We start from the raw sequence: 25,308 nt of genomic DNA, 5'->3' as shown, positions 1-25,308 counted from the left end.
TCTTTTGTAAAAATATTTATTTTAAAATATTTTTTCTTTTTTATTTATTTTTTTTAAGAGTATAACCTCACAATAATCATATTTTACACAAGAGGTTTATGATTGGTGTCATAATTTATATCACATCTGGAAACTGTTATAAATAACATATGATGAATAAATTGTTCAACTGTGATGGTTCCAAAAACTTCAAAACATTAAGACATGTCTGTTTCCCTGAGTTTATCACTCTCTTTAGCAAAATAAACAAGATTTTGCATTTTTAATATTTTAGAAAATTACTTTTCAGTCTTCCATTTCTACATGAAGTCCCCATTGTTCCTTGAACTGCAGGAGATACATTTCTTGGTTCTTAGGTGATCCACCAGATACCTCTCTCTCATAGAGTCTGAGCAAAATTCTGTCTTTGTCAGGATGATCATACTTGAATACTCCTTCACACACCTGATTTTCAACACTGGACAAAGTAGGAATATACAGTCTTCCACTGTGAGGATCCCAATCAACTAATATGGTCTGCACACCTTCTTTCTCTGTGAGGCCCTGTGTGGTTTCTTCCAGCTGATGATAGAATGTCTGCCCAGATTTTTCAGTATCCAGGTCCATGAAGTCGATATGGGTCTCACTTGGCAATTCATCTGCTGCATCAACCACCTTCAAATTAAGTTCCTCTGTTTTCTGTCCCAAACAAAGGTCTCCTACCCATATCTCTACCTGGGGGGAATATGGCTGTCCTGTTTCCATATCAACCAAGTCCCCCAAAGCAACCTGTGGCTCACCCTGTAGCCCCCCAGGGGCAGAAAATTTCTCTTCTAGTTTCTGATCAGGACCGAAATCTTCAGTCCTTATATCATGCTCATACTCTACAACCCCTGCATTTTTATCTCTCCAAGTATTCTGTATTCCAGACCAGCCATGAGATGCCCAGTTTCCAGTTTGTTTCTCTTCTACTAAAGTATCTTCTTTGAGTGAAATCTCTTCACATGAAAAATCAAGCAAATATCTTGCTTTCAGCACTTGTTCAGAAGGCAAATCCCTCCCTTCAGTGTTGTAAACTGTGTTATAATGGGGACTTTTCCCTTCCGACAGATATCTGGATTCCTCATCGTCGTCCCCATTAACAGTGATAAGGTCGAGCACTATTTTTTCACTTGGTATGAAGACCCATTCCTTGCATTTGTCAGTGTACTGCCATACCTGGAAAGTAAGTAATATTTTGAGTAAAGTATAATAAAAATACCATCTTCTTATACTACCTTATATTTTTAAAATATAATGCTAGGTTAGACCTTATTAGGAAGTTATTTCAACTTATGGAAGAAGAAAGTTCATCATATAAAAATTCAAGAGTGTCAGTATGCTATCCTTTTTTTAATTCTATCTAAAGTAAAGCTATATTATGATAAGTTTTCTTACCCCTTTGCCCCTCATCCCCATGTCAAAATAATGGTTAGAACAATTCTGCCAAATGCAGGTTGTGTTTCCAAATCAACCAATAAACTCATATGACTTTGGAGAAAACATCAGTCTTTGCTCTTGGGCCACAAATTACTGAATCTATTCCACTCCTTTTTACCAGTGAAGAGAAAATGCAGTCACAACCCGTTCCCACAAGCAGTGTCAAGTAACGTTAATTTATAACTTACAGAAAATAAAATAATACCAGGCTTCCTTTCAGAGGGAAAGCTACACATCAGGTTGAAACACGGTGTACAGAGCCTGCACTGTGTAGTCCGCCACAGGCTGCTTTTATGAATCTGTGCAAAATCATCAAATTAAACCATAAGGATCTTTCTGAAATGAGTAAAATTTTTGACAGGGATCAACACTGTGTGGGCACTGGTGAAGTGAACAGAAAAAACAACCAGAAGGTGCATTTCAGTGCTCTCAAGCTTGAATGGAAGACTAAGACCACTAATTGATGTACCAAGTAGTCTGAAAGGTTGCACAAGTCAGAAATTCTGGACCAAACAGTTTATTTCATGTCCCTCCAGCCACACAGGGTGCACATGGGGGACAGTCTCTATGTTGGGAAAGCAAGAGAGCATAATTAAAATACCAGGTCCATATAAATTTGTTACTTTAATGTTGACTGAATCCAGAGGTGGAGAAATAAAATTGAAGCTCCATGATGGTCATTAAAAAGTGCAATGAACATAAAAAAATTCCCAACATTCAAAATTACATCTTAGAGAAAATAACTCCTGGAGTTAGGAGTTTAGTCTGCTACTGAATGGAGTTTTTTCAAGAAGTAGCCTTTCATGCTCTTGGACTTTAAAGAGCTCTGTCCTGTTAGCTCCCCAAGAGACCAAGCTATCTCCTCATACCATGACCTGCATGCCAGGAACAAAACATAAAGAACAAGACAGAAACAGACTTTTTACTAGTGCTTGTAGCGACAAGGGACAATAGTTTTAAATAAAAGAGGGTTCATTTAGACTGAATATAAGGAATACGTTCTTTACTGTGAGTGTGGTGAGGCACTGGAATAGGTTTCCCAAGGAGCCATGGATGCCCCATAAGAAGCAGCGCTCAAAGTCAGGTTGAATGGAGCCTTAAGCAACCTGATCTAGTGGCAGATGTCCTTGCCCATGTCAGAACTAGATACCTTTGAATATAGATAGATACCTACCAACCCAAACCACACTGGGGTTCCACAGCTCTATAACACAACCAGCGCCTCCTCAGCTGCAGGAGGCATTTCTGTGCACAACTGAACACACTGCAGCAGCGGCTGCTCAAATCCTTCTGAGCCCTTCTGAACTCACAGTCCCTCTGTGAAGATTTCTCCTGTCACCTCTGCACTTCTCTAATCTTCTTCAGCAAGATGAGCATGTTGAAACCAACTCCCTTGTATCTCCCATCCCACGGTGTCACACAGATTGGATTAACATTGAAGCTTTCATTCATTATTACAATTGCATGTTTATGGTTGAGCAACTTGCTTAAAGATATCTGTGAGAAAGTTCTGTTGAGCTCATGAGCTGGAAACCAGTAACATTTCCTAGACTTTACATATTCTTTCTAAAAATCAACAAACTTTGCAGCTAAGTAATTTGAGAACATTTTTTTTCCAAAAAGTGTATTTGATCAGTCTAAATAACAGGATGCAATTGTTTATACATTTTTGGGTGTTAGGAAATGGTACAATATTTCAAAGTATTCTTGAAATCCAGTTTAAATTATCTGTATGATGCATATGTGTTAAACACTTCACAATCACAATTAAGTGGAAAAATCTGGTAATACCCAGTAACAGTCCAACAAAAGATCATGTTTCCTGTACTGCTTAATTGTCTTCCCTTCTTGTTTCTGAATTCAACAAATAACTTTTGTCCAAATGACTTTACATAGTGCTTCATCTTAGATAAATTTACAGAGTTCTGACACCCTGACAGACCTTGCCCAGTGCACCTCAGACCTTGCTTAAGGCAATGACTCTTCCAAAACCAACAGCTCTGTTCTGATCATTGCAAAGTTGAGTTATTACTCTGTTTTTCTTGCATTTAATAACCCTCAATGTGGTTTTCTTCTCTTGATCTCAGTAGCAACTAGAGCTTTTATTTGGAGCTAGCCACAGTTACCTCCAAGCCTGCTTAGAACCCTGGAAAACACACAGCTCTGCTGTTAGTGCCAAGGTTGGCAGTGACCTCCTGCAACAGAAGACACTTACCAGGTTTGTTGGATGTTTTTGTTTGTGGATGTGAATATACTTGTGCACCCAATAGCATACCACAGAAATAAAAAGGAGAGCCAGCGTGGCAGGCATAATATATCCAAAAGTGATTGTTATAGTCTCATCTTCTGTTTTGTCTGTTAATAAAACAAAAGTTCTGATTGTAACAAGCAACTTTTTAATGTATGTAGACAGTAATATGTGCATTCACCACACTGCACTTTGGATACAGAATGCAAATGTTTTGGATAAACAATGAATTTGCAGGAAATGGAAAAAAAAATATTTGAGCTACAGGGCAGTTATTATTATTGTCTAAATGATAAATTAAATTCTATAAAGAAGTAACATCTCCCTTAGGTTCTCCTGTTGCTAACTTCAGATTGACCCAGCTCTGCTACTCCAAACCACATTCAAGGAGAGAAAATATTCTCCATGCACTAAAACTCAAAGAATGCAGACAATTTTCTCCCAAGGTACTGATGTACCTTCCAGTCAGTCCCAGCTATGCTCTATTAGAGGCAAAGTTTTTCGGTTTTTTTCCATTGGTACAAGTGCACAGAGAAGGAAGAAACCATGCTAATTATCACTGTCAAAATAGATACATAAAAAACTCAAAAATTCAATTACCATGATTATTTCTAACTTACATATTTTTATTTTTAATTTGCCACCTCACACATACCTTTCAACGTAGTAATGCAATGTTCTTTGGAAAAGCCACTGTCCAAAACTGGTGTGGTGACGTGTATCTGTGCACTGACACAATAAGCTGTTCCAGGTTCTAACCAGGGCACAACCAAGGTGTTGTTGCTGATGGAGAAGAACCACTGGAAGACATTAAAAGTATTTTTTCCCCCTTTAACTCCTGAACTACAGAAAGGTCACGAGCATACACATTTTCTAGAAAGGTTGATACTCTAAGAGCTGCCAGCTGCATCCTTTTCCTCCAAACGCAATCAACATTCAAGTTACTTGTTAAGTCACATCATACCTGATAATTTTCTCTTCCAATCAAAGATTCTTGTACCACTACTGAACAATTTCATGCTTCATATGCAGCAGGAACATTGGCCACTACTGGCCACATTCCTGTGGTGAAGTTCAAATAGAGCTAAAGCATCATTCCAGCCCTGTCCTCACACACACCCCCATGGCAGGCACATGGTGTGGTTCCACAAAATATTTCAAACTGGTATGTTCTAGAAAAGCCAGGAGCCTTAGGGTAACAAAATGTTTGTAGACCTTGGAGTCCAAAGTAAAGTTATTGCTATATTTCCTGCACCTTTGTGAAAAAAACTCTCAACAAACCAGACAAACACCAACCAAACCACCAAACCACATTTGTCTACTGCATATTTGCTAATCTTGGCATTTCGAGAAGCACAGAGCACAGACTGAATAGGAGCAGTTCCACAGCCTTGTCAAAGCTTACCCGCTTCTTTGTTTTTTTGTTGAAGACAGACACATTGTACTGTAGGCCAGGATACACTTGAAGCAGAGATATGGATTCTTCCTCAGGACTTCTCTTCCATTTCTCAGGAGCAGTCAAAATGATTGAAATAGATCTGTCAGTAGAAGATACACTTACCATGGGTGGATCTATTTTAGCTGGAAAAATGAACATGTACAAAAAGCCATCAAATTCAGCAGAGGCACAGCACACTGGTTTGACCAGTTTCATCAAACTGATCATACTACATTTTTGCAATTATTGGGGGAGTCTAAGTAGAGCTTTGAAAAATTTATTTATATTGGGAGAAAATTATTTGATCAGATAACTAAGAGGATCTTTACAGTGAGAGAGTGAACACTGACTTGGAATTTTGACAAAGAATTCCTGGGACTTCATAGGATAAACAACCTTGAAACTCAATTTACTAAAATAGGCTGAATTACCAGTATGTTCTTAGATTATCTGGCACAGATAAGAAACATTGGGCTCTAGAGTATGCCTACTGATTGGTTTGACAAAGCCTTTTCAAAATCAGAGTTATTTATACTGTGAATGTGTCACAGATTTTATCTGCCTTGAGTAAGGCTTTACCATAGCATTATAAAGAATTCAGTATATACCAGACTATATATTATATATATATCCAAATTCCAATTTTATTATTTGAATTACTTCTGTCTAAATCAGAATATAAGAATAAATGTGAAACAACTGAAAAAAATGCAACTTCATGCTAAAATTAAAATATCATACACTGTGAAGGCACGTGAAGTCTGAGCACACATTGTTAATCAAGGCCATTGAACATCTGGCTGTGTGCTTAGCTCTCCTTACTGTCTGTTAGAGGGTTGAATCGTGTGGTCTCCATCCAGTCAGAGCATGCCCCATTTAGGAATGCTTTAACACTTGCATAGTATTGTTCTTCGTAGTCAGAGGTCTCACTGGAGAGGTCACACCATGTTCTGTTTATATTCCTGCATTCCGGCTTTCTAATCCACTTGCCAACACCATATCTATATTGAAGAGAAAGAGAAAGGAGCTGTATAAAAGCTATTTCCATTATATTAGTCACCTCATAATATAATTTTCTCTGCTTTATTACGGCTGATAAAACAGTTTCTGTATTTAGCAGAAATCTGAAATTTCAAGGAATCCCAGCTTCAGCTGAGATGAAGCACAAGACTTCCACAAGTTCTTAATGAAAAATAAATTAGAGTAGGTCCTCTCCAGAAGAAGCCAAATGAACCTAACTGGGATGTTAGTGATACCAATCTAAGTCAAGGTTTGCCTGTGCAGACTGGAGATCTCTCCACAGCTCTGTTTTGAATTCTATACACACAACAACAGAGATAGGATAACTATTTATATGGAAACAAAGAGTTCAGTCAGAATGGTCAGTGACTAATCCTCAAGTATGGACACAGATCATGCTCAGGGTCTCCAAGGTGAATGACAGGAGACTATTCATTCCTGTCTGATGCTTTGTTTTCTAGTTTAAAAGAAAGTCTTAACTGGAACACAACAAAATTCAAAACCCTTCTAGTTGAAAAAAGACCATATATCGCCTATCAACAATGCCTTGGTACTGACCAGCTTTTATACACTGGTAGAACAAACCAAGATTTCCTTGGAAAATTCCTGTTTGGACTTGCTCAGAAGTTCCTCCTCCTATAATTCACATTAAGAATTTCTCCTCTGGCTGCTAATTAGTAAGGGCATGTGACAGCTTCTGCTGTGGAAAATGCTGGATTTCCAGGTGGAATCACCAGCATTTTCCACCTATCTCAAGGCCTTGCTCTCCTGGGTGGGTAGAGGCACCTGTGTGTTTTTGTGTGCAGTGTGAAAGACGGCCATACCTATGGCTACAGACTCTTCACGGACCAGCTGGTCTTTCAGAGTCAGTGCAACCCGTTCTCCCTGAACATTCTACCTCCCATACAAGTCCTGGTTTCTGCCAAGGACAGGGTTAATTTCTTGCAGTAACCATGAGGGAGTGGAGCCTGAAGCTGTGTGGGCATGGCCAAAATTCTAATACTATTCGATGCCATTTTTCATCAATGCCAGGGGAACAGGAGGTCCCTCACTACATTCCTAGAAGAAAGGTGTTCCTTTCCCATGCAGGAAGCATGGCAGATGGAGCAGTGTTGGTAACACTGGTCCTGACCAGAGGGAGCTGTTTGGGTGGCATGGCTGCAGTCAGGTCGAGCTCTGCACTCTCTCTTTTGTACATTTTTATCATTAATATTGCTGCTGTCGCTGCTCATTTTCTTATCTCATTGCTGTTTCCAGTAAATGGTTCTTAGCTCCATCTGTGACCTTTGCCTTTTACGGATGGAGGTGAAGGGGAAGCAAGTGGCACCATGTTTTTTTTCAGCAGAGCTTCTGAATTGGAGAACACTATTCCTAAATCATGACAATAATTATCCTTCACTCTGTAACTGCTCAGCACTCTTAAGTTACAGGAAACTTCTAGACATCAACATTCATTTTACTGTTCTGAAAATGTTCTTAGATTGAGGGAAGTGTAAATATTAGAGGTAAAGATTGGGAGCATTACATAATCTGTGACAACAGTGCTACACCTATTTAGAAGCCAAACTTCTATCACTGCCCTTCAGAATGACACAGTGCTCTCTCAGTGTGAATAAAGGAAATGGAGTCTGGTTCTCATGCAAATTCCTGGATATCCTACTAAGGTGCAGACCTTGACAATGTAAGGGCCTGATTCCAACCACATTACTTGGTTTTGTACAAAGCTTGGTAACACTGGTGGATTTTCTCCTAGAGAGCCCTGCTGGATCAGAAGAAATCTGGGGGAGTGGTTCTGTCAGGAAAGAGCAATGACACACTGGGTATTTATGTGATTGAATCATACATTTCCATATCCATTTAAGTGTGTACAGAGGATGTATAAGGACAGATACCAGTCCACAACACAGGTGTTTATTCTTCTCTCTCATATTAGGAGGAATGCCTTCGAAAGCTTCCTTAATATTACAATGTTTCTTCCTACACTTCTATCATAGGAAGAACATCTCCTTACACATTTTTTTAATTGCTGTGAGGTAAACAGTGCCAGAAGTAGAAGTTAAAAACCACACTGATTAAGTCTAGCTCGCACTTTAGTTCTTTCTTTACTTTATATCAGCAATACCTTGCATAAAGTTGGGTTTTCTTTTTAAATTATTATTTAAAATGCTAAAAATAAATTCAGTGGGAGATAACATAAACAAACCAACTTACACTGCATACTTCACCTTGTAGACTACTCCATCACCTGTGCCTTCTGGTGCTGACCAGTGAAGGACATTCTTCATATTTATAGATTCAAAACGGACATTCCTAGGGTTGGGCAAAGAACAATACAACTCTCCTGAGAAAGAAAATAAGAAAGGAACAATGTGCACTAAGAATTAGCAAATGCATACACTCACAAAGTAGCCAAAAGAGACAGCTATTTTTAAAAAGGCCATAAATTCTACTATTTTTAGCATTAAAGCTGTAATGTGCTTGGCTATGGGAAATCGATTTTTTTACAAGTGTCCCTACCTAGTGCAGTCTCACATTCCACTTTTATAAGTGTGTTTTTTGTCTAACAAAAATGGTTTGCCATCTATGACAGGCATGGGAATATTCAGGGACTGGAAGCTAAAACTAGAAAAGCTTGGCCTAGAAGAGACACACATTTTTAAAATTGCAACTGTATTTGAATATCAGAAAAAAACTTAACACTGAAAATTTAAAAAAATATCCTTAATACTTTACTATAATCTTCTTGTAGCTGAGTGGATTTTTAAAAGACAAACCAGGCATTTTAGAAAAAGACACACAGAATATACTGTGAACACAGCTTTACAAACTGAAGTATGACTTTACTCTGGAGAATTGGACTGCATGATCACAAAAGCCCCAGTGTCATTTGACCATCCCTTTTGATTCTTCTGAAAGTCAGAAGCAAACATCTACTGTAAGGTTACACATCTAACTTGCTGTTCATCGTGCCAGCTTTTGAAATTATTAAATAGGCAAATTTTGGTATCCCAAGAACACAGTTTCAGATCTTTCTGATACCCACCTCTAATCTAATAAATGTCATGAACATACCCACACTGCTAAATTGCTTTCAAAATGAAGCCTGTGGGCCCAGGGGGAAAATTCCCAAGTTTAAAGTTATGATTCAAGCCTCAGCTATTCCTGCCATGCTCTGGGGGCAGCAACTGCCACTGCTGGGAAGGAGCTTCCCATTGCATGTAGCCACAAGAGCATAATAGGGAAGAAAAAAAGCACCTCTGTGGTTTTTCAGGATTTTTCAAAACCTTTTAATCTCCTCCTCCGGGAATGCAATTCTACTTCTTGGTATAACAAAATGAAGCAAAGAAAGTGGGAAATAAAATGAACTTGTTCAAATGAATAGTCCTTGAGCTGTTACTTCTATAAGCAGATCTTAGGGTATTTTCATAGTATATTTTGCTATTACTAGAACAATAGTGTTCATCCTCCTGTGTATGTAACATATAATTGCATTTGTAAGCAAAAGTCACCACCATTTTCCTGATAATGTGCAGACTTCTATCTGTCTTTGAGCCAAACAGTAGAAGATTTTTTCTCTTCAATACATTGATTAAACAATCTCCTTGCAGTTCTGTAGAGACCTATTACTTCAAACTGTCTCAGCGCAAACTCTTGGTTTTCCAGGCCTCTAGCTGCTCAGTAATGCTGTACTGAGCATACATATATACATTCATCTGTATCTTCAGATCACAACACTGTTCATCCAAGGTATTTCCAATGCTGCTCTCTTTTATCTTTAGCACTTAGACAGTGTTCAGTGGCTTCCATTTTCTAGTCAGAGAACAAGTTTTGTCAGGTATAGTCCTTAGGGCAAGCTTATCTATTTACAAAGAGTAGAAAGTCCCATTTCCTAGACACTTGGATGCAGAAATGTCCCATGACACTTGAGCCTGTTAGAGCTCAAACTACAGATTTGGTAGCAACATAAAAAAAGTTCCAGGATGCCAGGGGATATAAATGCAGCAAAAGGGATTCTCCAGGAATTTGTCTTATTCTAACACTTGCTTCCAAGTAGGAGATACAGAATCTAGAAAATCAAAGGTTTTCATTTCCCCAAAATAAATGTCCTCTGCAATTGCTTTAAGTGAATCCAAATGTAAAGATGAAGCTCCCTAGGAGAGCTGAGAAAGTTGTTTGCCTGTACCTTTCCGCATGTGTTCACCCTTATTTTAAAACATTTGTATTCCTCAAGCACATTTTAAAGTAGTAAGAGTCATGTGTTTGGCTGTTACATTAAAACATTTTTAAACTATTAACATGTGAAACTGGCTCTTTGACATTTTTAATTTTTTTTTAACTTTAATTTCCCTCCTCCCACTGTGGTTTCTGCTGTGGTAAATGAAGTTTCAAAACAGAAACACTGACTGCAGCAGAGGAGCCAATCTCAGCATGTAGAAGCCACAGACTGTATCTTTACAAGATCTAAAGCATTACAACACTGCTGGTATACTCCCACCTAACACAGCTCAGTGAGATTTAGAAGGGACCGAGACCATTAACTTCCCATGAGATAAAACAACAGAGATTTGGTTTCTATTTCTGGTTTTGCCCCTTTACTAAAAAGCTCCCACCCTTACAATAAATTGTGCAGGTTAGTTACATCACAATTCTGCATGTGTAAAACAAGAATAAAACTACCATACATATGTCTCCAGGAAGAGTTAAGAATTAATTCCTTCATGTCTGTTTGGTGATCAATAGTATCAGAAGGCATGTGTAGAGAACAGATCATACACAGAGCTTGACTGTTCCATGGTTATCAGTCAGGAAAGGATTCAAGTATATGCAACAGCTGCATGTTTCAATTTTTTTTAACTTGTCTCAGTCTTTCAGTTTCTAGTCTTTAAACACATTGCATCCAGTTATATTCTGATTTTATTTCCATTTATCGAGATTCATGGCATGGTTGTCACACAGAGCATTTTCAATTTGTACTGCCCTAAGAGCAGAAATCAAACACCCATGTTGCTTTGCTAGGTTTAACCTGCCACAGTGATTGCTAGCAATGGTTGTCATTCACTTTCCAGCACAGCTAAGTCACTTCATTAATTCATTGCATGGAAAAAAATGGAACCCTTATTACTCTCTTTGGAAAGGCTGTAAATCAAACCTTGAATAATGTAATTGTTTACATCTTCATGACTGACATCTGGCCTGGAAATAAACTAAAAATACAGGTTTGCAAACTTCACCACAAGGATCAGCCAAGTCCTGTTCTTAGAATAAGCTATAGTGAGACTCTCCAAAACAGAGGTGACTTAGCCTGAAAACACCTTTGCATGTGAGTGAAAAACCCCACTGACGTCAGAGAGATTATTCACATGAGTAAAAGTCTGCATGGCTGATGCTTCACCTTCTCTTTATGAAATCACCAGCCAGGTTTAAAAACCTGGTCAGTTTTAATCACATAGAGGTCCCTGCCAAGTACATACCTTGCTCAAGTTAGTACTGTTCAAAGCTCAGTTCTGGTTATAGCCACATATATCTACACACATGCACAGACACATACACACAGACACAGGGATAAACACACACAAATTCCGTGTTACCCATTCAGCGCATCTGTGTTTTCCCTGTTAGGAGGTCCCCCTGCCTGTCTTGGTGGCAAACAGCTGTGTTTTAATGGCAGTGCTGCAGAACAAATACAGCTGCAACTACCCATGTCCTCTGGCTCTAGACAGATTTTTTAGCTTTGCACTTCAGTTGGGTAACCCAGCAGCTGCAAAGCATAAAAGTATATAAATATAGAAAAGTTAAGATTTTTTTTTTTCTGTGCAGTGGCAAAAATTTTGGGGTAGGGAGAAGGTGGAGGACCCACTGAAAGCTGACCTATTGGTATCCAAGTGCCTCCTGTGTGACCACTGTTGTTTACTCTAGCCCTCTCAAGCGGAGTGATCATCTGCTGTATTTTACTGTGACATGGCACAGAGGTGCAAACACCAAATTATCCAATCAAATACAGCAACAAAGAAGATCATAGAACCTTCTAAACAACTGTAGGGTACAATTTAAGACAGTGAATGATGTGGAAAGCATTAAGATAGAAAGATGAGCCTTACTGCAACAGTCTTGCTACCCACAGCCGTAAAAGCCAATAACTCCTCCCCTATAGTCATCTCAGAATTCAAAAGAGGAACTGCTTTTCTGACAATGGCAGAGACTTTGGCTTCAACTGTGGCCATTATTCTTACACAAAAGTGGCCCTTGGGAGCACCTCTGATGGAAGGGAAACCTTCGTGCTGGGTACTGAATTTGTGGGCATCACTGCAGCTGTGCCTCAGCATTTGCAGCTGCTGCTTCAAGGCCATGGGTTGAAACCTCACTTACACACCACTGAAAGCCTTTCAAACAGCCTGAGTTCCTGATTTACCTTTTCCCACCTGTAGCTTAGACCCACCAGTGAAGCATCGAGCAATTAAGGATCAGTCTAGGATACACTGCTTCTGGCAATGAATGCTCTAAGCCCCTGCTCTTTCTTAAGTCTTTCAGTTCAACTTCGCGTGACTTCCGCCATATTCCTATTACATCTTGTTTGCTCCTCCTGTGCTGTTGCTCTTCATTTTTTGAGGCATTTTTTCTCTCTTTTCTTTCTCCAGCTCATTTGTGTTGATTGTTATGTTCTTGGTGAAAAACAGTCCCTCAAACACATGGTTAAGTATAACATAAAAATACAAATGGTCAAGCTTAGAACAAATGTCCATTTAGCATCGTGTTCAGTGTCCCTCACAAGCAGAGTGTTGGGGCTGTCTTTCTGGCACATCTCCAGCTCCAGGCAAGTCAGCACTGGCCATACCGGTATGCAAGGGAGTGCACCAAGTGATAAACAGGGGGACTGAGATGAGCCGAAATTGTAGATCAAAAATTACATAGAAGTAAGGAAACAACAAAGCCAGGAATACACTTTAGCAAACTTATTACTCATCATCTTAGCAACAATTTAAACAAACGAGTAAACTTATTAGAAATAAAGCGATCCTGAAAGCTTTTCTATGTGCAGACTCTTTTTGACTTGAACTCAGCAGACCAAATAACGAGGAGGAGTACATGGGAGCCATTACAGCTCAGCTGCCTTTCTCCTGGTGGGGTGCTGGGACTCTCTGTTGCAGGGTATGAAGTCAGGTTAATGAAACCCTCCGACCTGAGCAGTGCTGGTGGGAACGTGGGGAGGAGCACAGAGGTGATTTCCTGTTCAAGTCATAGCAGCACTCGAGAGCTAACCACAAGGCACACTCTTTGCTCTCCCACAAGAGGAGCCCATCACTCCCATCCCCTGTTCAAAGGGAGCATGGGGGAGAAAGACAGGGACAGAAAGGCAAAAAAACTGCATGAAAACCAGATGGTGGAGCAGATGGGAAAAACTTGAGGGAAGAGGTGGGGGGAAAGGTGGGAGAAGGATGAGACTGGGGCATGTGGGGTTTGTTTTTCAAGAAATGGGCAGGCTGCTGTTGGAAACAGGTGAGCCTGAGGAGGTAATTTTGTCAGAGTGTGAGTGGAACTAAAGCCAGAAAAACAGCAGATACAGAAGTGGGACTGAAGCTGTGGCTTGCCCTGACAGGCTCTCCTCCTCCCTGTGAAACCTTGCCGTTATAAATCCAAACTGTGTCCTGACTTAGCAAAAACACTTCTAAAGAGAATATTGGTCAAAGGGCATTTCAGACTCAGTCCAGAAATAGCTGCCCTAGAAAGGAGGAGAAAATCTTCCCAGTCCATTGAAGGCTTGTTAGGAGACTGCTAGAGAGGACCATGGCAGCTGACACCCATTCCTTTTTCTAACATGTATGAAATAAAATAAACTGAATTTTCTTCCCACCATGTTGAAAGTTTGCAAGCACAAGAGCAGAGCTCCCACCATCTTCCCCATGCCCTGCTCCAAACACCTTTGCTTGATGCACTCCAGCAGGTGAAAGTTATTGTAGGTATGTTTACTGTTAATTCTGAGTGGCCTGAAACAAGCAAACAAGGTGAGTGAAATTCAAGGTGGGCTTGTCTAAAATTAGTCACAGCCCTTTCAAGGCTTTCAGATCTATAATCAGACAGAGGTGTTTTGTGCTTAATAGTTTGATTTGATTCCAGCGTATTTCTTTTTCGTTTCTTTTTTAATTTAAAATGGAAAGAGGTTTTGTTAAGTTTGGCATACAAAACCTTTTTTTTTTTTAAAAAAGAACTACATTAATTTTAAAAGCCCAGTGGTGACACAATACCATGATCTGATAGCTGTTTTTTAAAACACACATTTTGAAATTATTTGAAATACTGAAAATTGCCTGTTAATGTTTAATGTTGAGGTTTTTCTTTGCTGCCTTGAACATGTTTAGCACTACCCATTCATTACTGCTTAGATCAATCATATTGAACAGCCAAGAAAATGAAAGCTTAGTTAGAATAACTCTGACATTTTACATTTGTTTTTTAAAGTATCCAAGAGTTAAGCTTTCTATTTGAAATATTGTAAAAATGATGCTCTGTGACAGTTATCAGCCAAATTGCCATACACGACATTTTGGTACACTCCCAATCCATCTTTACATAAAATATCTATCTTTTACATATAAACTGAACCTAAATTGTGTTTGGCTTTCATCATTCAGCAATGACTTAACTGCTATTAGGCAACAATAGTCCAATTAGAACTAACAGCATTATATTTATTGCCTAATAGATGTTGCTCCTTGCTCTGTGACCTACCGATGGCTTTTCCAGAAAAGGGATTTTGCCTTTCTTTCTTCAAAACAATTTTAATTAGTGAAATCCACAATTCTGAATTCACATTTTGCCTTGGACAGGAGACTAAATGTAACAAAGATGGGGAATGAGCACTTGCCTTTTCTTTATGAGGGAAAGGCAATCCTAAGAAGATGAAAATTGAACACCTTCTACACCCGAGATCAGAGAGGAAGGACCAACACTCCCAGAAAGCTTGTAATGTCCCACCTCGCATAGGCAGTGCCTCTGGGAAGGAACTTTTGCAGAGAACTCTTGGGGCACCTCTCCATTGGAGTGAGACTGAAGAAAGATATGGTGCCTCTAAATAATATCCCAAGTTACTGCTACATCAAGTACCAAGAAAAGAGCTGTATGTCATTTTAAATTCTATCTAGAGATAGTCCTGAGTTCCAAAATTCAGTCTCTTACAAAGTTAAGCTTCTTAAAATACAGGAGCTCTTGTTTATTTCATAAAGGGTGGCTTTCTCTCTCTCTAACTTGCAGATAATCAGTAAGACTTCTCAGGGAGAAAGAACTCTATCAGAAGAAATCTCTACAAGCCAAAACTATATAACCAAACATAAACAGGAGTTGCACACACACAGAAATGACTTGAGTTAGCCTAACCACTTGCTTCTCTTGGTATTAAGACTTTAAAGGTCACTAGACAACAAGAGCCACAGAAAGGAATTGTTATCAGCTACAGCAGTGAACCTGAGTGTTTTCACAGGGAACTGCAATGCACATCCAAGTTTTGGGCTTTAATCACAAATCCCAGAGGTGTTGGAAGTGCCTCTGTGGCACTTCTTTAACTATCCATCTCCAATTATCAGACAGTAAGAACTTGTGAAGTTGAGGAATCACACACAAAGCCAAGAACTAGGGCTAGATCACAGTGCTATCTAGAATAGCCTGGGATGAGATTGGAAGCTGGAAATGAGAAGGTAAGGATAAGCCTTTCAGCTATAACATGATACTCCTCCATATACTGCAGTTCTCCTTATGCCAATATCCATTTTTATTTATTTCTATGTTACATTTACTCCTCTTGCCTTCACAGTAGCAAGAGAGCAAGGAAGTATTGTGCAAAAAAAAAAGGAGCTCAACCCCCCACCATAGACTTCCACTCTTATTAATGAAGCTTTATGCTCTCTCTGGTAAACACACAGATTATCACCAACACACATGTATTTCAATCCTGCAAAGTATATAGACATGTACTAGGTTATACAAAATACTATATGCACAAAATTTTCAAACCAAGAGTTCAAAAAATCATTCTGTTTTACAATTTTTTCCCCACTGCTTTTCCCATCTCTACCCTTTTATTCTGTATTTCCCAGAACAACATCAAAAGAGATGTTTTGTACATTCTAGTACAGTTCTTGTAACTGTGAAAGAAAACACATTAAAATTTGCTTAAAGGGAGGCCTGAAGCTGCTTCTCAAATTGCTATTTATTAGTAAAAATATGACAAAGTGGAATATGAAAGATGTAAATTAAATCAGGTGTGTCAATGCAGAACAAGCAACTTACACTGCTATTAGAAAACATTAAAAAGGGGGAACTTTCACGGTTGCATCATATAAAATGTAGTTGATATAGCCACATATCAGCTCCAGTGGGATCTAAGTCTGGATGTATGCTAGCAAGGACTGCAACCCAGTATAAGCAGGTCTGTTAGATTAAAATGTTTATACTGAGAAAACCTTGTCTACATTATATACATTTCAGGTTTTTGCATTTTAACATTGGACCAGCTGTACTTGCACTAGATACATTGATGAAGAACATCTTCAAGGGCATCCTCATCCAGAACAATCAAGTTCCAAGACTGTTTCACAATACAGACAAAAAAACAGTAAGAGAAATTAATTGGTATTTGCTTCAAAATCACATACCTTACCTGAATGAAAATAGTAAAATATGCCTTAAATAAATCAAAATCCTTCTAATTTTGCAGTACAACATTAAGACTCATTTCCCTTTCCTCAGAATAAGGATACACTGTAGTAGCAAGTGCATTCTTCTGTATGGATCTACAAGAGAGAGATTGCACCCTACAGGCCAAGGATTTCAAGGTTTCTCTAACTGCAGAAGAATGTGCTTAGGGAAACCTCCCAGAAAAGCAAGCAGAAGGATTTAAGATGAAGCTTGGACTAATATTCTACCACTTAGAAAATTCAGACTGTTCCTTCATATCTTTATCAGTTCCTCAAACATTGCTAAACACTCCCACATGGTAAAGAGGAATGTGTTTGAACATGCTTGAACATTTCTTGAACCCACTGATAAAAAAAAAAAATCCATTTTATTTCACATTTTCTGCACTTTTTTATTTGTTCTACAGTACAGATTTTTAAATGGTTGGGTGAAACCAATTCATTAAAAACCCCAATTGCAACAACAAGTGAAATTTTTATCCTTGCTCAGATACTCTATGAGGTACAGACAGCGGGCCTGAAAACACTTAGAAACTGCTAGAACATTTAGAGACTGGATGTAATCCAGTTAGAATAAAATCATGCCCACTAATACATCACAATGAAAACAGAAGGTGTTTTGCAACAGTCAAGCTGTAATTTAGTGTTTAAATCCTGCTGTTAAGGAGTTCAGAAAATTACTTGGCAAGAGATCTCAAGGAGACAGGCACAGGACAGATCCCGTAAGATGTCAGAATCCGAGTCTGCAAAGCCCTGCTGTAAAACTGCTTTACTTGGGTCCTGGTTTCTTCTGTTGGAACAAAGTACCCAAAAGTGGCTCCCCTACCTATCACTTCAATTCAGAGAAAGCACATGAGCACTGCTATGACAGTTCTACACTTCAAATAATTTCTTAGCAAAATACTGCTAACATTTACTAACATTCATAGTCTCACACCGAAAAAGATGAAAATGAACGCTCTAAGCCTTCAGTGGAAGGCACAGCTCTCCCTTCCCTGCTAGTATTGCTGACTGTCAACAAAACCCTGAAATCACCTCCACATAAAACCTCAGGAATGTGCAAACAGATTCCCTTCTGCCTTGAACAGCCACTACACAAAAGCAGCATAATCCCCTTGGCATTTTTCTAAACTTTCTTTGGAATCAAAACCAGTATTAAACACATTTTAAAGCTTTTTTTAAAAGGGTAACTGAATACCAGTTGTACAAATTTTCCAGAACACTTGCATTGATGACCATAAAATAAGATGAAAATTATGTGGTCAGTTACTTGAAAATAGGCTGGCATTAGTACCTCTGAAAGCAACTCAAAATCACTGATGCATATTGGAGTAGTTTGCCAAAAGAGTGATCTGGGACACAGTACTTAGTGGCGCTTGAAGGCATTCAGGCTCCTCACTACATTCCAGCTCTCACATGATCAGAAAGTTTTGCTGTGGAGTTAAATAGGAGTAGACTCTGTCCTTATGCATTGAGTTTTGGAGGCAACACTTGCAGCAGAGAACAAAAGCACAAAGGCAAAGTAGGTTTCTTAGAAGATCTGCTAATTCCTCCAGTGCCTTGCTCCCATTTTTTAACAGGAGATACATTTAAAAACCAGACATAACATATTATTTTAACAGCAGCAGGGGACTCCCCCTGCACACACGTTCCAGGCTACAGTTAATAAACTCATTCCCACTGGGTAACATCCCGCTCCGACAGCCCACTCCAGCTGCCACCTTTTTTGCTCCCTCTGTCTCTCGTGCTTGGATGTGTGGCTGCCACCATATGATACAGTCAACATGGGAGACGGGACTTGGAGCCACTCAAGACAGTAACCCACGAGCTGAGTACCTCTGTCAAAGCCCCACCCTGACTTTTGTTTTAATCTAGCTCTTGACTGCTTCAGTTGGACTCCTGAGGGTGGTGCCTGCCAAACAGAAAGGAACCTACAAACACCACAAGTATTTATGGAATTACTCAAATGGGTATATAACAAGAACTATCTCAAGAGCTCGCTATGAACTTAGGGCTGAGCGCAAAATAAATACAGAGCTACGTAAAACCTAACTCCAGCTTAATTACAGAGAAAAGGAAAAGATGGAGCAACATTACAGAAACACCCAGCTCTCCTCCTCCAGCCAAAGCGGCGAACACCAGAGGCACGGCCGCCTAGGGCGGGCGGCCCGGAGCAGCCGAGCAGGCAGCGGGGCTGCGGGAGCAGATCCCCGCGGGGCGGGACGCGCCGGCACCCACCTGTGCGCGCCGCGGGGCTCGGCGGCAGCAGCAGCGGCAGCAGCGACAGCAGCGACAGCACCAGCAGCCCGGCGCCCATCGGGGCCGCATCGCCCGGCCCGGCGGCGGCCCGGGCAGGGCAGGTGGGAGGAGGGAGGAGGAGCCGGTGGGGCCGTGCCGCTCCCGCGGGGCCGGGGGGAGCGGCGAGACCCGGGGAGCGCCCGGTGGCGCTGCCGGGGCCGCGTGGTACCGCGCCGACACTGTCTCCAAGGTGCGGGGTGATTCTCCTGCATCCCTCAGTGCTTTCACTGATGAGTAACTCTCCCTCGAAACCGCCATGAGACGTGAGCGAGGTGCTCTTGCACACCCTTTTTTTTTTTTTTTTTTTTTTTCCTTAGAGGAAGCTGAAGGTTAATGTGGTACATCACTGAGTGTTCAGAGATACGATTTCCCCCACTATTTCGCATTTAATTTGAAGATGGAAAAAGGCTATGGAGTCTCCGTTCTTGGAGATATTCAAAATCCATCTAATGGAGCTGAGCATCCTGTTCCACCTGACCCCAGATGGAGTAGGGGTTGCAGAGGCACATTCCCACCTCAGCATTCCTGGGCTCGTGAGAAATGACATGTTATTGCTGTGAACAGAGCTCTCACTGAGTGTATGTGGAGCTGCTCAGTGCAGCCCTCACTGAGAGCAGGAGATGGGGGAACCTGAAAGTGTGCACGCTGTGCTCATGGGGTGCTACAGACTCGTGGGGTGCTTGGGGAGGCTCTAGCAGCTGCTGCTGAGACATCAGCCCTTCTTCCCTTAGATGGACCTCTGCCAGCTCCTTTCCTGCCAACTGACCTGATTTCGCTGTCCTCCCACTTGTTATGTTCCCTTCAAGTTTACCTTCTCCATCTTGGCAAACTTTTGCCAGTTTTTGTTCTCTTGGTCCTTTCATCACCAGCCACTTCCCTCAGGCTTTTCTGTATAAAAGGAGTATCCTGCAAACAAGAGCCGGGTATCAACACAATTGCTACAGATATGAAGTAATGGTCAGCATAGGTTGACTGGTAAAAGAGGAGGCTGTGTCTGGAAATTATTGTCTTACTTGTTTATCTAATTCTAATTTGCAGAAGATGAGAAACTGTACATGGTACAAATATAGGGTAATGTGTACTGTAAGCATGTATATCCAGATAGGCATATACACTACAGTGAAGCTCCTGATGGACCTGTCTCCCCAGTTGCTGTTTCTGTGTGTTCTACACTGGTTTCTCTCCCAGTTATCTGACTGTCACTCTGTGTCTTCCCTGCAATTCCTGCTTTTTTGGCTGTTGTGCTGCCTGTGTTCGGAAGGGGGTACTTGGTGCCTTCATCTGGATACAGAGGCCCATTCTGAAAGTATGGTGAGAAAATGAGGTTTCTAACCTCTATTCTAACTCCACAGACAAAACACCAGTTCAAAGCCATGGTCACAGGCAAGTAATCCTGCTTGCTCATGGCCTTAGCTATACATACAGCGAGCGATGAGAGGACCCAGAGTGAGTTCAGGTACTCATATGAACCATCCCTCCTGTCAATAAATTTTGACCAGATTTTTCACAAAGACTGATGAAAGATGACACTGCTTTCTCTAACTGGAATTGTTTCCACATTCAGCTGAAACTTCTTGCACTCTTGTGGATAAATTGGCATTTTAAGCAGATGCGGAGAGAGGAGGCCTTCCCGAGTCTTTTTTATTCCTCTACTCTCTTGGAAATGTCCCAGCTGACTTGACTTAGGAAGACTTCAGCCAGGCTTTAGATTGGAAACTTTGTCACAAGTGGCTGAAGTTTCTGAATATTATAATAGTGAAAGTAGCCCCTCAATTTCAGTGTCTCGTTTTCCATTTTCTTTTTTTTTTCTTGAAGAGAAAAATTAATACCCTTTTTCTGCCAGAGTTTGGCACTGCCAATACAATTTGCTATCACCTCTGCCTGCATCTTCACCAATGACAGTGGAGCTTTGTCTCCATTGTAGTTTGATCTTTTTCCTCTCCATCTCTATTTTTTTTGCCTAAAATAAAAGATATACATAAGAAATTAATGATAAAATAATCTCATTTTAGAAGGACAGGATCTCTCTCATTTACATTACAGCAAATTTGCATATAGCTCTTAACTTCTGCAGATTTACTCCAGATTGATTGTTCATGAGAGTGGTTAGGAGTAGAATTTAACTGCTGTACAAGGTGGCTAAAAGTTTGAATAAGGTGAAGAATTTATTCTTTATTATAAAAAAATTAGTTCAAGGAGTTAATTCAGCTATACAATGGAAAAACTCAGAAGAACATTTAGGATTATGTATCATAATGGGAAAAAACCCAATCCTTGACATTTTGATTTATTCTCCTCTTTAGCTGGGTGTTGAAATGGTGTTGGGATAAACTTCTGCCTTTGTTATATAAGTGTGAGAAAGTGATGATAATCTTTCCTGATAAGATGCTATGTGACAGGTGCTCAGGAGCAGTTTACTTCTCCAAGGAACTTGCTGGCAGGCTTGAGGATTTTTTTTTTACCTGACATCCTTAGCCCCAGAAGCCCAGCAGAAGTGAGGAAAATATCAAAATAGGGTGGGGAGAGTTAACCAGCTTGATTGCATCAACCTGGGACTGTGAGTGCCCTTTTTGATTTTCTTTCTCTTCCCTGATCACAAGAGCTGCAGTAGAAATCAAGTCATAGTTGTGCTTTTCAGCAATCTCCCTCTCATTCTCAGTACTGCTCAAATTTCTGAGAAATATGTTTATTTTGTGGAACAGTACACACACAGCTTTTGGCGCCAACATTACCTGTAATCCCAGGCTCCTTTCTCAGTCTCAGCTGCTGTTGGCAATTTCCTTGGAAATTTGCCTGAGTGGGGCTGGCAGTGTCTGGCCTTGTGTTTCTGCCAATTGATGGTGATATGTTGTCTGTGCTTGGGTGGTGACTGAGCTGGGTGTGTTAGCAGGCAAAGAGTGAGGTAGATGGACTGCACAGATATTTCTACAGACTATATTTATTATCTGCAAGCAATATGAAAAGCCCTGTTTGGACAAAATAGAATTTCAGTCAAGAGCATCACACCCTAGATGCATCCCACTGGATTTGGGCCTGCTATCAGTGAAGACAAGAACTTTTCTGAGACTTTTCCTCCTAACAGCAAATAGAAAGATGGTCTTAGAAAATTAAGGGCCAATGATTTACTTTAAATAGTTTAACCCAGGAGTGTAAATGAAAGAGTAATTTCAATGCATATAGTATCAGACATTGCCAAATGTATTCAATAACAGCAACATAAGAACTAGAAGGAACTGGAAACTTTCAAACATGTGGCCACAATCCAATCCAGCCTTGCACAACTGATCTTTCTATGGAATTTTTTAAATTGTTGTAATTTAAGATGCAAGTAGGCTGCCTTGGACAATTTTTAAATTATACATAGAAAAGATAAACCTATGCTGTTTCTAAGAAAATATTTCAGAAAATTTTTGCCTTTGCATTCTTTCAACAGAACAGTAGCAGTGTACTATTCTTTAGAGGAACTTAAATAAAAAGTGCTTGAAAGCACTAAAAGATCCTATCAGACTCATGTTTTGAAATCCACATGTAGAACTGAGAAAGGTGAGTTTGTGTTTTTTGTGCTCACTGGAGGAACAAATCTGTTTCTTGTGTAACCTGACCAACCACCTTGCAAGTCATAAGAGTGATTTTTAGGTTTAACCAATTGGTTTAGGGTTAGATTGATATGCTTTTTTTCTGATACTGTACAGTTTTGTGTCTCTCATGTTTGCAACATCCTTTGCCTACTCATCAGTTCTCTGTTGTTTAATCTTTATTCTGCCAGCCAGGTTAAAACTCAGGTTTTGCTGGTGCAATCAAGAGACACTGGTCTTGCTGTTCAGCTCATCAGAAGATTGATGGCAAGGCGTCTCTTGTGCTAATCCTGATTCTTTTTGTTTTGCAGTAAGTGCCTCTGACTCTGTTCACATTGATGGGAAGACTGCCTGACTGCTAACTTTGCTGCCCTCCATGCTGTTATTTAAAAACTTCTAGGGAAGTATCCAAAGGAAAATAAAGCAGAGCTCATTTATTTGTAATACTTCCTTTCTGATTATGAAATTCACTCACATTTTGAAGATAAATGTATACATAGGCAACAATAAGTTAAATAGCATTTTCCCCTTTTCTGATATATGAATCTATCAGAGTTCTCTTTCAAAGAGAAAACTGAGAGTGAAATGATATTGTTATGAGTGTTATGGAAGAGAGTTTTGAGTGATGATTCATGTTCCTCCAGACAGACTTTATAGGTTATTCCTCATGCTGCAGTAGTTTCAGTGTAACTGCAGTTATTCATCTTCCCCCATAAAGTGCCTCTTGTGAAAGTGATTCTTCATACTCTTGTTTCCTAAAATATTTCTATCATTTACTATATAAGATTATATAAAAGTTCGCAATTTTCAAGGTATGCAGAACAGCACACTTTTTTTACTCATAGGCTGAAAGAAAAGGATTAGATGCTTGTATTTCTTTAAGACCTTGGATAAAGAGTTTAATAGATCTCATTTAAACAAAGTTATTTTTCAGAATTTTGGAAAAATAAATAGCCCAGAAAGTCCTGCTTTTGCTCGCAGTGAACTGAAACACCTCAAAAATTGCTTTTTGCTCTTTGTAGATTGATTGACTAAACCAAATAAGTAGTCTTAACTCAGAGGTAAAACAACCAGCATCAATATAAAACCATTCTTATACACAACTGTGATTAAGAACACATCTACACAGCTGCATTACCTATAGTTCAAGCTCAAATTAATGACAGTAGTTCATATTCTAAACCCTGGAGATAGTTCAGTTGGATCTTTTGCAAATGCTTTGCCTTTTGTCTCTTACAAAGTGCTTCTGATAAATGCAAACATGACCAAGAACAAACATATATGAAAAGCCAACATGTGTAGAGATACTTTACATATAGGTTGCCTGCAGTGAAAAAGTTGAATATGGGCATATACATCTTTCTGTGTTCCTGTCCCCTTCCAAAGAAATCAGAATATTGGTGTCAAACAAGATGGTCCCACCTGCTGAACCTCAACTGCACTGTGCCGTGGGTTAACTGAAGGGAGTCTATTCAAGAGACTCCCTCCAGTGTCCCTGGAGCTCTAGGCTTTGTGGCTTTTGGAACCCTAACTCTAGATGGAGCAGTAAAATCAGCCTTTTCCTAATGCTGAGGTTCCTAGCACATAGGTTTTGCTATGTGTTACATGTTTTCTTGATCTTTTTGACAGCGAAATCACAAAATAAATGTCTCTTCACAGAAAAAAAAAAAACCCCTCCATATTCTTCTGAATACTCCATATGTCCTTCTTTTCACAATCCCTTTAAAATTAAACTGCTTATTATAAGACTTACACCCCAGGAAAGCATGGTAAGCCTTCCATTGATGATACTTGTTAATACCTTTAACAGAGCTTTTCCTTATATCTAATTCAAAGAGTAGTTATGATTTTCCATCATGTTACATGTAGGAGGATGTGGCATGTGGTCTTGATCTGAGTCAGTCTACTGATACTACCAAAACATGGATGTAGAAGTTATTGTTCCACCCTCCTGAGTCACAGGTGCAGAGCTATTTTGAGTGGTGTATTCACAAATCCTGATTTTAATAGAACCCAGAACATCTGACCAAAACCACTGAGCAGAGCCAAGACAACTCTTGATTTGTAAAACCAAATCCAAAGTGAGTTCACCCAGATGGAAAAAAACCTAACTGACTGAGAAGTATCAGCCATAACAATCAGCACTATCCCCAACTGAGCTTGACCCAGGGCGCTCACTGAAGCAGAAAGTGCTCTGGGAAGTGTTTGAGCCCAATAACCTGCAAGAGGAAGTTTGCCTCTGAGTTAAGGAAAAATTAAGTGTAACTGTGTAACTCCCAAGAGGTCTCTCATGAACCTTCAGAAAATCATGACGGTGATGATATGCTAAAAAACGTGCCTCTCCTGCAAACAGACTGCTTAAATTGCTTATCAGAAACATTCATAACCTTAATACACAGCCTTGTAGGACAGAAATGAGTCTAGCAAGCACCTGGAACAGGATGGAAATCTATTCCTGTCTGGGTTCTAGAAGTCCTACCTGTCCTTCATACTATGGCACTTGGCCTAGAAACCACAGACAGGTGTCTCAGCTATCTCCTCTGCAGCTATATGCATCATTCCTGGTCTGAGAAGTAGGGGAGTGAT

General features: G+C 39.9%; 1 protein-coding gene across 2 annotated transcripts; it reads right to left on the bottom strand.

The window, feature by feature from the left end:
- Positions 1-19,327, bottom strand: IL20RA (interleukin 20 receptor subunit alpha). Of its 2 annotated transcripts, none has more exons than XM_072927015.1 (7): positions 19,088-19,327; positions 8,376-8,474; positions 5,967-6,145; positions 5,112-5,287; positions 4,362-4,506; positions 3,674-3,813; positions 1-1,197 (listed from the first exon to the last, which is right to left on the bottom strand). In XM_072927015.1, the coding sequence occupies exons 2-7, from the start codon at positions 8,447-8,449 to the stop codon at positions 286-288; spliced, it is 1,626 nt and encodes a 541-aa protein (XP_072783116.1). In that variant the 5' UTR covers positions 8,450-8,474; positions 19,088-19,327; the 3' UTR covers positions 1-285. The 2 variants fall into 2 exon arrangements, with proteins under 2 accessions (XP_072783116.1, XP_030123999.4); XM_030268139.4 differs by having other exon boundaries at positions 8,376-8,505; positions 19,088-19,221.
- Between the last annotated feature and the right edge of the window lie 5,981 nt (positions 19,328-25,308).

This window comes from Taeniopygia guttata, chromosome 3, assembly GCF_048771995.1.
Source record: "Taeniopygia guttata chromosome 3, bTaeGut7.mat, whole genome shotgun sequence".
NCBI lineage: Eukaryota > Metazoa > Chordata > Aves > Passeriformes > Estrildidae > Taeniopygia > Taeniopygia guttata.
This window is presented reverse-complemented; position numbering and strand designations above follow the sequence as displayed.